The sequence below is a fragment of the Adiantum capillus-veneris genome, chromosome 9 (genome assembly GCF_014529385.1).
Source record: "Adiantum capillus-veneris isolate H3 chromosome 9, ASM1452938v2, whole genome shotgun sequence".
Lineage (NCBI taxonomy): Eukaryota > Viridiplantae > Streptophyta > Polypodiopsida > Polypodiales > Pteridaceae > Adiantum > Adiantum capillus-veneris.
In genome coordinates, this window is record NC_140939.1 from 52,213,475 (window position 1) to 52,228,259 (window position 14,785).

The 14,785-nt window shown below is 44.4% G+C and overlaps 1 protein-coding gene across 4 annotated transcripts in view; it reads left to right on the top strand.

Annotated features, from left to right (window-relative positions):
- The first annotated feature begins 963 nt into the window (after positions 1 to 963).
- LOC147450474 (Membrane fusion protein Use1) overlaps positions 964 to 14,785 on the top strand; it is a 93,159-nt gene continuing 79,337 nt past the window's right edge. The window contains exons 1-2 of one of the 4 annotated variants that reach the window (XM_086520730.1): positions 964 to 1,214; positions 1,284 to 1,350. In XM_086520730.1, the coding sequence (XP_086376856.1) occupies positions 1,293 to 1,350 (58 nt within the window). In that variant the 5' untranslated portion in view covers positions 964 to 1,214; positions 1,284 to 1,292. The remainder of the gene's footprint in view (positions 1,215 to 1,283; positions 1,351 to 14,785) is intronic. The other 3 variants (XM_086520729.1, XM_086520727.1, XM_086520731.1) reach the window with 3 other exon arrangements.

A 14,785-nucleotide genomic window follows, 5' to 3' on the forward strand; every position in this document is an offset into this window, starting at 1 on the left:
TGCTCTGCAATGTTGTCAAGCGCCTTCTGCTGCAAGGGCATCAACAATTTTTTTCTGGTTTGTGAAAGGACATGCAATCCCACCATGGCTAAAGCAAGCTTATGGTATTTATTGATTATTGTTGTTGATCGGATGCTAAAGGGGTTTAGCTTGTGTCCAATATGACAACGATTTACTCGACAAACGGTGTCATGCCTTGCAAGAAGATGGCTATTGCATTGTTCAGAGCACTTCAACGCTGGGAATGGTAAAAGAAATAAAATGATCGTATTGGAATCTCTCATAATTGAAATCAAGTGAGAACCTGACCAAAAACTGACAAAGAGGTACTTTGACAATGGAGGAGTTGGTATATGGGATGAACAGAGAGAAACATAGGTAGGGAAGGGGTGGCAAAGAATGGCTGTAGCCAACAACATGGTCATGGTGCAGTGTATAGAGACCATGACCCTAATCTGTGGTTCTCAAACCAACTTAATGGTGCAAGACCTAGAGGGAAAAAGGTTGCCCATGGAAGCAAGAGGTCGTTGAGAGCTATAATGATTTATCCAAATATATACTTGGTAGTGGATAGGTAGAAGAAAACGGTGTCATGATAGCAGAAGTTGAAGAAGCAGCAACTTGACGCACGATTGGGGGAGAGAGAGAGAGAGACCTGAAAAGAGCTTTCTTGGCGCCCCATGCCACGTCTTCTTTTGGCTGTTTGGATGTGTGTGTGTGTGTGTGCACGTGCATGATGCGTGTTCACCTCTCGACAGTCTGTCGTGCCAGCTCTTCAGCCTCTTGCTTGTGCATGGTCCAGCGTGTTCTAGATCTATCGCTTGCAACCCAGACCTTGCACTCTTTGCCATGTGGACAGTCTGGAAACCCCTTCGGCTTATTCGAGTAAATTGATACTATCGTTTGTGTCGCTTACTCACACGACGGCCACTACTTAAATAATTTAATTCACTGGCACACAAACTTATAGCAGTAACCTCCGAAAAAATTCCACTTTTCAAGCGCACGCAGTAAGAACGCAAGCAATTCTTAGCTGAGCCTCGCACGCCCGCACAGGCGGCCTCGCAGCTCACGACTAAGCCATCCTTTTTCGTGCTTATGAGAGAGCTACTGCACTACAGCGAAGCGTCTTTGACTTCTTCATTTTGATGCGTCACGCAAGGATATAAGCAAGCTCGAGATTGTCTTTCTTGTCTGTGTGTTTTCTTGGTGAGGTATGTGTGAGTGCGCCATTTGGGCTCTATTTTTTTTCTAACATCCATTTTCTGTGTTTCTGCATACAGTAAGCTCCAATGGCTATCACCTACAAGGGAGGTCCAAACTCTGGATTGGAGCCCCAAACAAGCACGGGTAACAATACTTGCACATGCTTCTTGTGTTTTTCATCTACATGCCCTTTCATTTTTTATGGAGGTGTTTGTGTGCATCTGAAGCTTTGTATTTGGAGATCACTTGTGCAAATCTGTTTTTTTGCATGGTTGTATCTGATTATATGAACTACGATTCTCCTTAAGCATTATGACTTTAAGTAAAAATCGAGAATTACATCATGTATCTTGGTGCTAAGCCTGACGCAATATACAAATCCCATTAAGCAATACGAATTTGTAAAAAATTGAGAATTACATCATGTATGCTTTAGGTAATATGTCCTACAATGCTGTCAAATCTATTTATTTCTTTTTGGCACATTCAAATGGAAACAAGATGAAACATTTTGAAACAGGGAAATTACGAAGCCCACAAAATATTTCTTGTGACAAAATATCACAAGAGATAGCTACTTGCTGAGCATGTAATGTCGAAGCATGTGGTGGAGAAGAGAATGTTTTAACGTCGTAGAACTAGCTAGGAGACCTCATTGACAAGAGATTGAAGTAAATGGGATGTCTTTTGTATATGTAAACCAGCTGGTCGTACATGGGACATGCGGTAATCTTGCAAATCACCAAGTTAGAAGCCAAACAACAAAAACATTGACATTTGCACAATCCAAGTGGTGAGACCATTACTTGATGACGAAGCAGTGCCCTGAGCTATAGTTTATCTTATTCATGTAACCAGGCATTCTCACATCAGACAAGGGGTAAACTTGCAAATCTCCAAGTTAGAAGACAAACAACAAAAACAATTCGCGATTATAGAATGCAATTGACGAGACCACCACATGGCAGAGAAGCACTGGCCCTGAACTCAGCAGCCCTCAAGGTATTTCTTTTATTTTAGCTCTGGCACTATGTGTCGGCACAACTCTCACCTTCTTGGGTGGTTATGGTTGCATTCAGGAAACACAAGGCTTGCTTTTGGGTTATTGCTTCTCTCCGTGGGTTGCCTTTTTATCTCTCAGACATCGTCTTTTGAATTTCATTGTGCTAAGTTCCTTTTCAACCAAGCCTCGACAATGTCATTAGCAGTGTGCTTTGCATACTTTGTGGTACATCTCTGGCACCTTGGAGTATTGTATATTCTTTGGTCGTGGTAGAGGTTACGCCTTGCGAGGTTGGTGTGATTCAGACTAGTTGTAATTGAGATTCTCGGGACTCTCCTATAGGTTTAGTTTTCACACTCCGCTTGGGACCTATTTCTTAGATCAACGAGTGACAACTAATATCACGCTTTCTGTGTCTGTTTCTCTAATTGGTTTCTCCCGAAGTGATAAAGTCCAATCATCTAAGTAATGGAGGACCTATGAGACCTTAATTGCTTCGAGGAAATTGAAGCAGACACAATAGAAGGATAACACTCTTGGATGTGGTGGAGATTCCAAACAACATTTCATTTGTCACAAGGTGGTAGATTAGGCTATATTTGGAGGAATTATTTGAAGTAGTATGCATTGCCGAGTGTGGCACCGGATTGGGTGTGGTGGAACTTCCAAACAAGAGGTTATTTGTCACAATGATGGTAGGTTAGGCCATATAGGGAGGAATTGCTTGAAGAAACATGCTTCACGAGTGTGGCATTGGATTGAAATTCCGATGAGGCACGAGCCCTCGGACGTGGTCGACATTAAAGAATTTAACACACTCAAACGACATCCAACTCTACCGGATTGATTTAGAACTCAAGAAGGCAATTGTAGAACTTCACTCAAAGGCTTGTAGAAGGGTAGTACTCTTATATTCTTTCTTTTTCAACACTAGTCTGAGATGGTTGCTCCAATTTCTTTGTTAAAGCCTTATAATCTATCCAACTTTTTGTGAATGGTGTGGCAGATAGGGCAAAGGTTGTCCATCTATGTGATCCTCAGTTGTGGGAAACTTCTATTTTGACTTAGATCAATGTTGCATTAGTATATATGCATTCATCTTTGTAGTACGGTACATTTGTATGGTGCATGTTTGACCTTTCTTTTGAAAAAATTGTTGTCTTATGTTGCAGTTTAGGGTCAGATGGGGGGTCGGGGGGTGGGGGTGGTGGATCTTGTTTGAACTCTTTAGAGAGAAAGAGTACATGTCACAAAAGTGATGATGTGGCATGTTGCCCGCCGGCTCAACATGTGAGAAGACACATATGCATATGATGATGTGGCAACCCGCTGTTGTGCGGCTCCGCTTCCATGATGAGAAAAAGAACGAAAGGATGCAAGTTAAGCTTCTTTGAAGGCTATGTGTTTATTGAACAATGATCGGGGGTCGATAACATACTAAATGTATGCCAGATGTGGCTTTAAAGGGCCAAAAGTTGTCTTAATGATGCTAAAAGTAGAGATATTTGAAGCTGTTAGAATTGGAAGTTTATGATGTAGGAACTGCAATACTCAAAGTGCTCTATAGGCTTGTCTTTATGGCTCGTCAATTGGAGCTATGGTGAGAAAGTTATGACAGTTTGAAGTTGAGTGGGTTGCAGATTTGTACCGGATTGGACAAGTGCAGATGAAGGGTCAGGGCTGAAGTGAATGTTCGGGCTTGAAGTGCTCATCTTGTGGAGTGCGTCAGTCTTTTCAGGTTGGTAGTCGGAGTTCTGGTTGCCAAGATATTGGCCGTTAAAGTTTCACCGACGATCAGCTCCATACTAGTTTGGTCGCCTTGGTCAGTGTTCCATTTGAGAGTTTTTGGGCTTCAACCAGGTTGTGGAATATGGTGCACTTATTAGAGCAATAAGTGCTCGAGGGGCATCTTGTCTGAATGTCATCTCTTGAAGTGCATTGATAACTGGGTATGTGGGTGGACTTGTGCTCGGTACTACCGTGGTCGAGATATATGCGTAATGAAGTGATTTGGCAATGCCCGATATGGTAGTGGCAAGAAGCAGCAAGATGTGATTTGCTTTGGTTGATATGCCGCGCCTAGCAGTGCCTTGGTTGAGTATGCATGCCGTTCAAGGCTTTTGGAGGAAGCTATGTTTGCAATGCTTTGGTGGGCGTACATGCCAAATGTGGTGCCTTTACGAAAGCACGTTAAGTCCTTTATGAGCTTTGTGTCTCGTATGTGGTGCGAGGCAATGCCTTGGTCGGTATATATGCCAAATATGGTGTGCCCATAAGGGCTTGAGCATTGATCAAAGGCTACCCGACATTTTGGCTGCCCAAGGGAAAAGGGCTACCCAAAAAGGGGCCCAAGGGTTAATGAATGGGAAGTGGCGGCGTGTAGATAGCGAGCAAGGGAGAACGCACTATCGTTTGTGCTTACAACGGGCACCACACTGCTCGAACGACTTCGTAGCAGAAGCGAGAGTTTCTCAGCAGGGCATGGCGACCCTTTTTGGTTCAAGCGACGTTGTCAGGTGTAGCGGAAGAGAATAAGGATTTTGCTCAGATCTAGTGCTCTGCACACTAACTCAAGGGACACTTTACTTCACTTGAAAGAACTGAAAGAAAGAGAGACGAGAGGGAGAAGAGACGACACAGGGATGTTGGGTCCCAACCCTCTAGGGCTGCCTTGCTCTGTTGCCAGAGCAAGTACTTTCTTTATTCTTGCACAATGTTGATACAATGACTAAATTTTGAGATGCTGATGCTAATGGATACTGATGCTACTGATGCTACTGATGCTGGGTACTGGGTACTGGGTACTAAGGTACTAAAGCGGTACTGTGTAACAGACTTGGACACTCCAAGTCAAGAATCTACCACGACACCACAAATAATCACTTCAAATAGTTCACAGTTCACAATTGATTCGACATTGGCCCGGCGAAGTTCCGTGCCTAGAGATATTGGCCCCAAAGACTAGCGCCCCTTTCGGTATTTCTTTTTGTATTCTGTGTTCAAAGTACAAGAGTGCGGGCAGGCGTTCACACTCAGACTCTGCGTCTAGATCCTTTGAGTTGTGAGGCCCTGGCCACGAGTACAAGGGATGCCGAAAGCAGAGCCCCAAAAGCTTCAAAAGCTGTCCCAAAAGCTGAAAATCAAAAGCTTGAAAAATAAAGCAGAAAGGGCTTTTCTCTCTCAAGCTCTCTTGAGCCCCTAAATAAAGCAAAAGCTGGCTCTCTCTCTCTTGCAATTGCGTAGAAAAGCAGTCCCCAATTCTGCCGCAAGACTGTCCACGCAAAAGCTGCCACATCAGCAGTGCGTCCGTACAGCAGGCCACGTCATCACTTTATTGGGAATTTCGGATATCCTGCCACGTCACTGCTGCCTTTTCTCGGGCCTGTCCGTACTGTGCGCAGCCACGTGTCACTGCTGTAGTTGGCAATTCAGCCAGCAGCCCTAGCCAGAGTGTGTACCATGGGCAGCCACGTCACTAGTTTGTGACATACCCCCTCTTGAAAGCATTGTAATCGCCCTCGATTACGCCTGCAAAACAGACAGAGGCCATAAACTATCTTAGTAGACACTGATTGTTAGTACCGATGCACTAGGAACACACATCTAGCACATGTACCAATCGACAGTCACATCACATGACGTCAGAGGACATCACTTGACATCACAGGGCATCACATGACAAATCACATTCAACATTCATTCGGATCTCAGACCACGATTTTTTGGCAATGCAGTTAGCAATCACATCTAGATCCACTCAGGACCTCATCGATGCCCGATTGACTAACCCCTATTGCAACCATGTCTATTTGAGATCATTTAGACACACAAAATGCTGCAGCCATTTCGTCTATTAGTTCCTGCACTTAAAAACAAGTCAAGAACAAATCAGTTTCATATTCCGGAATTCCATTTCATAAAGTCATACAACAGAATACTGTCAGCTCTCAGTATCCCTGAAGTTGAAAGAGACATCACTGACTCTAGTATTCAAAAATCAAGGCATCTGTTGACAAAGGAGCGGAGTAACTCCCCTCTTGTGCAACCCACTTCACCAGATCTCCGGCCAAGCTGAATTCTGGGTTCCATTTGGAATAGACTATGCTAAAAGAAAAGCTTCAAGGTAAAGTTTCACGATCTGAGGAGTATCTGCTAGGTCCTCCTCCTCCATCCACTTCGCATCCAATGCAGGATAGTTCTTGAATTTAACCAAGAACTATAGTTCTTGAATTTAACCAAGAACTGCCTTCTTACTTTACCCTTATTCTTTCTGTCCTTATGTGCCAAAATCTGTTCAGGAACAAGGATCTCCTCGTTTTCCTCTACTTTGGGTTGCTCATCGGGCTCCCCATCTTCGGGCACATCACCTTTAAAAGGTTTCAAGAGACTCACATAAAAAGCATTGTGAATCCTCCAAGTGTCAGGCAGTTTCAGTCGGAAGGAGACATCGTTGATCTTTTCGGAGATCTAGAAAGGTCCGTAGTATCTCATACTAAGCTTTGGAAAAAGCCTCTCCTTTCCTTTCTTCTTTCTCAGGCATGCCTTCTCAAAATGTAAGAGCACCCAATCATCCTCCTCCAATTTCAAATCGCGACGATGGCGATCCGTTGCCTTTTTCTGTCTTTCCTGAGATTACTGCAAAGCCTCGCGGACCTTGGCAAAAGACGTGTCCAAGTCCTGTGTGTACTCATCGGCTTCAAAAATCTTATCTTTTGTGCTTAGGAAGGGTGGAACCTTCACAGCACCTTCAATAATCTCAAATGGCGCCTTCCTCGTCGAAGAGTGGATCGTGTTGTTGTAGGCAAATTCCACCAAAGGTAGATACTTTTCCCATTGAGTCTTTTGATCCGAGATATAAGAATTCAATAAATCTAAAACCACTGAATTGGCATTCTTAGATTGCTCGTTAGCTTGCGGGTGGAAAGATGACGAGAACTGCAACTGCTTGCCAATGTTCTCCCAAATTGCCTTCCAAAACAAACTCGTAAATCTGGGGTCCCTGTTGGAGACAATCGTCTCAGGCATGCCATGTAATCTGAAAATCTGGGCCACAAACAGTCTTGCTAAGTGATCCGGCTTGACTGTTTTCTTCACTGGAATGACATGAGCCTACTTGCTAAATCTGTCAATAACAGTCCAGATACCATCGTGACCACTCTGTGTTCTCGGGAGATCTCGGGAGCAATACTTTCCCCGGGGCGGGTGGGTATGGGCAAAGGCTGTAACAATCCCTGTGCTTTATGCCTGTCAAACTTGACCTTCTGGCATACCAAGCACCTGCGCACAAATTCGTCCACATCCTTCTTGAGTCTCGGCCAAAAGAAATATCTCTCTACCCCTTTCATGGTGGTAGCAATGCCGCGGTGACCCGTAAAAGGTGGACAGTGGCATTCGGTCATAACCTTTTCCCTCAACGGCCGTGTAAATAGTAACGCACAACATGGTTTTTCTCATTAAGTAGCCATCGCGAATGGAATATCCCGCTACTGTCTTCCCTGTCTTCCCATCCCGTATCCGTGTGGAAAAGTCTGCAAAATCCGTATTCGTGGCATACTGATTGATCATATCCTCGAAGCTATTGTGGAAATAGCCAGAACCAACGTATTCCGAGACAAAGGATCTGCCACCAAATGCTTCTGTTCCTGAACATGGACAATCTGGAAGTGAAACTGTGACAAGATGTTCGCCCACCGCATCTGCTTTTCCGATAGCTGCTTCTGTGACAAGAAGTAGCGTTAACTCTGATGGTCTATAAAGACAATAAAATCCGCTCCGAGTAGGTAGTGCCGTCACTGAGTAAGAGCATGGATAACCGCCAAAAGCTCTTTCTCATAAATCTGTGCTGTCAATTCCGGCCTTGAGAACAATCGGCTCTCGTAAGCAATGACATGGCCTTCTTGCATTAAGACCGCACCCAGACTACGACCACAAGCATCACAATATACTTCAAATGACTTCTGCAAGTCCGGCAAAGTCAAAACTAGTCCGGTAGTCAATTTCTCTTTCAATGTCTGAAAGGCAATCACTTCTGTGGGTCCGCATGAGAAAGGGACTCCTTTCTGTGTCAAGATATGCAAAGGGGAAGCAACCTCTGCAAACTTTCGAATGAACCGCCTATAGTACGAACACAATCCTAAGAAGCTTCTAACTTCATGGACATTCTTCAAATCGGGCCAATCATGGATAGTCTCTATCCATTTGGACTCCTCCTCTGCTGACACAATGTGTCCCAAAAAGTGCATCTCTAGTAGGAAAAATTCACTTTTCTTCGCATTAATCACTAACTTGTGATCTTGTAAGGTGCAACGGAATGAATGTTTGAACTTTGCTCAAGATGAGTGCTCCGATTTGTGCTCAAGGTTCCTTTTATTCTTATGGAAGGGAGAGCCTTCCGTTCTTAATGAGAGAGTGCAATGGACACAAACAAAGTGAATGGATACTGCGCGTGAAAGTGTATGAGACTGAGAGATAGAGAGAAAAGAGAATACGACACCAGAGACGTTGTAAAACCCTCCTCCGAAGGCCCCACTCGTTGGCGAGAGTGGTCTACTATTGATTGCACAAACTGGTACAAGTGGATGTATGAGATCTGATGCAAGTCTAGGGCTATGTCGATGTCGATGACGATGACGATGACGGGGATGACGAGACCGACTCTAAGGCTGAAAACTGATTCACTTTCTCTGCTGTCCAAAAACGCCAATGGGTTGAAATCTGCTGAAACCAAAAACGCTGGTTTAGGCTGAGTTTTGCTGGCTGAAAACGCTGTTTTATGTTGTCAAAAATGCTAGGGGAATGGGGTAATGTTGATGCTGAAAAACGCCAGAGTATCGGAGTCCATGGCGAGGACGACTTTGATGAAAACGCTAGGGGTCTGGAGTCTATGGCGATGAGGACTTTGATGAAAAACACTAGGGTGCTGAGGATCTTGCCTGGAGGAAAAACGCCACCAAGGGGGGGAGTCTTGCTGAGAGAGGGGAAACCTGCTGCCTGGGGCCTGTGTTCTCCTTGCTCTTTTGCCAAATAGTGCTAGCCTAGGTTTGCTTATATATTATCTTACGCAATTTGCCCTACTCAGTTGCCAACAAAAGTCACTTAAAATAATAAGTGAAAAATGTCAAAAATAGGGAAAATAGGTTAAATGCACTGGAAAATTCCCCTGAAGGATTCTGATGGGAATGCTTATGATCATGCTGTGTGCAACCGGAGGATATGCATCTACACTAAGTGCCTGGGCATGCACAGTCTGCGAACAGACTCACAAAAGTGCGAGAACACTCCTAAATCTAGACTGACTGGATTGACGGAACCCTTGTCGTGTTGTAGCTTGTCCACGGACACATAGGGTTGGATGTGTCACGTGACATCCCCTCCTTTTCAAAGTGAGGTACTGGTACCGAATTGTATGGCGTCGAGGGAGATCGCCAATAGCATCCGGAATCCTAGAAGGGACGCTTCGCTGGCCCACTCTGATGTGTGGGTCGTGCGGTACTTGAACTTCATAAAGGTGTGCAACGCTTGCTTCTTTGGGCCGCGCCGAAAGCGACACAAAGTCTTCTGAGGCTCCTTCGATGCTTCAACTTCATCTAGAGTCATGCTTCTTTCTCCTTCAAGAATCTCTGTGGCTGAAAATTCGTGAAACCATTTATAACACAAAACCATGAAGATACCTATTCCATGTAAATTGATTGGAAAAAATCTTGTCTTCCTAAAAGACTGTGCATGCAATGTAGATGAACAAAGAGACGGAGTGCCAAACCGTTCACCCACACACACGCAAACAAGGAGATCGAATCTTTCTCTTCTGATCTAAAGCAATCAACTGTGGTAATTCACAACGGAAATGCCCATGCTTGTTGCTCATACTTTCATGTGCTCTTTCTACAACTGTGTCGTGCCAAGGAAGAGACATGAAATGTGGCTTCCTTGAATGCATATTTGTCAGCTTTTCATGAACAATCCGCATACATTCGTGCTCATTCATGAGTGAAACGTGCCCAACGTACAATATGTCATGCCTAGGAAAAGGGATCACATAAAGACGCTGTCAAAAATACAGGAAACGATCACGAATGAAACACTCAAACAATGCGTGCTGACGAATCATTCGAACACATAGTACTTTCTGTAAGGGTTCTTTGGACCTAGGCTCAAAAGCCAAGATCGGTTCTTCGTGATTGATCGAATCTGCAATGAGGTTAGCTTCACTAGAAAAAGTATCCACTAACACATCATCCTTGTGAACAATCACATCATCTTCATGCAAATCATCACGCTTGTGAGAAATCACATCTTGACCATGCAAATCATCATGCTTGTCAGTGTCATTCCAAATCATCACGCTCATCATTATTATTCAAATCATCATGCGTATCATCATGCAAATCCTGTGTGTCATGCTTTGGAGAAGAAGAGACTGAGAGAGTCTCCTTCTCCTAAATCCGTTCAATCTTCGCGTGCACATTGACAATGAGAGATGGAGAATGAACAACTTGCTCTCCACGAATAACAATGGGAGAGTCACTTTTGGCATTGAAAGTGAACGTATTTTTCACCCAATCAATGAGAGGGTTATGCTCACGAAACCATCGAATGCCCAAAATCATATCACATCCTGAGAGAGGAGAGACAAAAAATCTTCTTTGGAAAGCAGCTTGTTGACCAGTAAACAACACATCAAGGCACTCTTTCGTGATGAGAGAGTCCATACCGGGAGCAAAGCCAAAGACCTCGAGAGGAGATTTCTGACTAACCTATAGGCGGGCTCTCTCAACAAGAGAGGGACTGATCACATCATGCATACTGCTTGGGTAAAACAATATGACAAAACGCTGCCCCGTCATATGACCATAACATTTAATGAGAGACTCATCAATGGGAGGGTCAGGAGAAACTTGGGACACACTCGTGTTGTCATTGATTGCATTGACAGAGGAAGTGGGTTCTGTGGATTCTTGAAATTCATTAGAGTCAAGCTTAAGACATGTTCTTTTTATGTGACCCTTAATGTGACAATGAAAACAACGACCTTCCTTAGAATAAGTGCTTTGCTCTTCTGACGTGATGTATCCTCCTAAAATTCCTTGTGCTACCTTTTCATATGGAGTAAGCTTAGGTTTAGCAATTGTGTTAGCCTGACCCTTAGGTTCATTTTGAGAGTTCTTCTCTGAGAGAATATTAGAAGATTGGTTAGAAGAGTTACCGTTCTTACCATTCTTACTGTTCTGAGGGTTTTGAGAAGTCTGAGAGGTACTTGTGGAAGTCTTGTTCTCCTTAGGCTTTCCCTTGTTGTGCTTCATCTCTTGTGCGAAAGCAATTGCTACCGCCTTGTTGAGATTGATTGGATCAAAGACTTATACATCAAACTTGATATATTCGTCTAACCCAAAAAGGAAAGCTTCTTTGTGCTCATCATCTGATTTGCGTAATTGAGTGTCGAGCTGCAAAACACGGTTAGAAAAAGATATGACTGGCATACCATGTTGCTTGAGATTGGGCCAATCTTCTTTCAATCGTGCTAGGTACTGAGGAGGCATAAATCGCGCCTTGAGCTTGTCTTGGAAGTCGGCCCAATTGAAGGAAAGGGGCGCGTCTCCGTCAGCTTCCTCTAGGTGCGCGGCTAGCTGTGCCTCTTGCCATACGTGGTAACAATTGATGGCATCATCGGCAAGGTACATAGGTGCCGTGAAAACCTTGCTATTTCCTGTCTTCTTAGCTGTCGCAAAATAAGCATTAAATTGATGCAACCAAGAATGAATAACACTAGCGTCTATCTTACCATCATACTTACTGAACGTCAACTTCTCGGTGACGGGGTTGTTGGAGTCCGAATCTTGGCTTGCGCCACTTGATGAATCACCAACATCTTTGGCCGGTTCGGGTTTCGAGGTGAGGACATGTAAGTACCAAGTCGTTTATGCGTTGTTCTCTCTGGGCCTCAGGCTCTAACTCCAAAGTAGCCTTTCTTTCTTCGACCGCTTCCCTTCTTGCGTCGGCCGCCAAGCGCGCTTGCAAATCACGCTCAATAGTAGCCTTTCTTTCTTCGACCGCCAAGCGAGCTTGCTCCAAGCCGGCCTTTCTTGCCGCTTTTTCTTCTTTCCGTTCTCGGCCGCCAAGCGATCGCGATCCTGTTTGTCTTGGCGGTCACGCTCCGCGGCAATGCGAGTTGCCACTTGCTTTGCCATCATGTCCATCATCGATTTAACCAAAGCTTCCATGGGGTTTGGTGCAATTCTTGGCGTAGATGGCGAAGGGGGAGGGTAAGAAAAACCTCCCTGTTGTTGAAATTCTTCTTCACTACTTTCTTGCCCATCACTCTCATGCCCGGTATCCATTCCGCTTTGGGTGATGACCATGCACTGAAGTTGTGGGTTCTTAAGTTCACGAGGAACTTGGGTTCTTGTGGATCTTGGGTTCTTGGGTTCTTGAGGTCTTGAGTTCTTGAGGGTCTTGAGGTTCTTCTTTTGCTTGCAATCTGTGTTAAAAGGATCTTCTCTTCACCAGAGTTTTGCTCTTTTCTGCGGGCGCACCCCTTGGCGGCCTTGCGCTCATACCAAGGTTTCTTTTTCCCACCTCACGTCAATTGGCCGGCCGCTAAGTGCACGGTCCGCTCTCAATGAGTGAAAAGAGGCACAAGGGGAGGTTGGACAAGCCCTTCGTTCCTCGGATTCCTGTCACTCTTCAAAAACACGATTAGGAATCGACTCGCCCAAGCTAACTTGGGTTCGTGCGACCGCAACAAGCAAAAAAAATATGTGGTTCTTGTGGTTCTTTCCTTGAGTGACACAAAACACTACCAAAGCTCTGATACCAATGTAAGGTGCAACGGAATGAATGTTTGAACTTTGCTCAAGATGAGTGCTCCGATTCGTGCTCCGATTCGTGCTCAAGGTTCTTTTTATTCTTATGGAAGGGAGAGCCTTTCGTTCTTAATGAGAGAGTGCAATGGACACAAACAAAGTGAATGGATACTGTGCGTGAAAGTGTATGAGACTGAGATAGAGAGAGAAGAGAATACGACACCAGAGACATTGTAAAACCCTCCTCCGAAGGCCCCACTCTCGTTGGCGAGAGTGGTCTACTATTGATTGCACAAAATGGTACAAGTGGATGTATGAGATCTGATGCAAGTCTAGGGCTATGTCTATGTCGACGACGGGGATGACGAGACTGACTCTGTTATGAGCACGTATAGAGCTAGAAGAGAGCAAGAGGAGGCGCTCACAATGTACAAGAATTTGGGACTTGATGATGAGCTTAATCTTGATTACAAGACTTAATACTTTATTAAGAGAGCTAGATACAAGACTTGGATTACATGACTTGAGTACAAGACAAGGCTTGATTGTAAGGACAAGACTTGAACATAAGACAAGAACTAGAAGAGGGCTTTCCTCATAGGAGCCTCACAACTAGTGTTGGCAAGACTGAGGGGCTTGTGGCCCAAGACCCCTCTTTATACTAGTGCTTGAGGAGGTTATAACTTTCTAGGTTCTTCTTGAGGAGGTTAGAATCTTCTAGAACCTTCTTGATTCTTCTTCAACTTTCTAGAGTTTTCCAGAAACTTCTAGATTCTTCCGGAATCTTCTCCAAGCTTCTAGAAACTTCTTGATCCTTCTAGTTCTTCTAGAACCTTCTAGATCCTTCTTAAACTTTCTAGAGCTTTCCAGAAACTTCTAGATTCTTCCGGAATCTTCTCCATGCTTCTAGAAACTTCTAGAATCTCCTTGATACTTTTAGAACTTCTAGAATCTTCTAGATCCTTCTAGATTCTTCTAGAACCTTCTAGCGATGACATAGGCGATGATGCAGGCAGCGACTGACTCTCAAGCATCCATGACATTACCCCCTCCTCTAGCGACGAGTTCCACGAGGAGCAGTGGTGTTCCTTGAGTTGGGTTTCCATGGATGTTGTTGATGGAACTCTTGGACTTTGAGAGATGCATGCTGTAGATTGTGTGCTGGTTCCCAGGTTCGTTCACTAACATCATAGCCTTTCCAATGCACCAAGTACTATAACCTGCCACGTAAAACTCGAGAATCTAGGACTTTCTCGACCTCATATTCGTCATGTCCTTGAATCTCAACCGAAGGAGGTGGTTGTAGGGCTCTTCGTGGGATCTTAGATGTGTGACAAGGTTCTAGGACTGAGACATGAAAGACCGGATGGATTTTCATGGATGAGGGCAATCGGAGTCGATAGGTGGCTGGATTGACTTGACGGGTAATTTTAAACGGGCCAAGCCTTTGATAATCAAGCTTTTGACAGGGATGAGATGAACGCAGATCACGTCGGAGGAGCCACACTTTATCCCCTTCTTTGTATTTTGGATGTTGCATGCGATGGAGATCTGCACTTTCCTTATACTTGGATTGAGCTTCTTTGATATGAATTGCAAGTTCTTTGTGAATTGCAGATAATTGTTTTGTAAGATGAATAGCAGCTGGATTCTTGACTGGATAGTGTCTGTGGATATCCTGTTTGGGATGTTGACCATAATTAGCAAAGAATGGAGTGTGACGGGCGGAGGCATGAAAATTGTAATTATAGGAGAATTCTGCTAGCGGTAGGAGCTC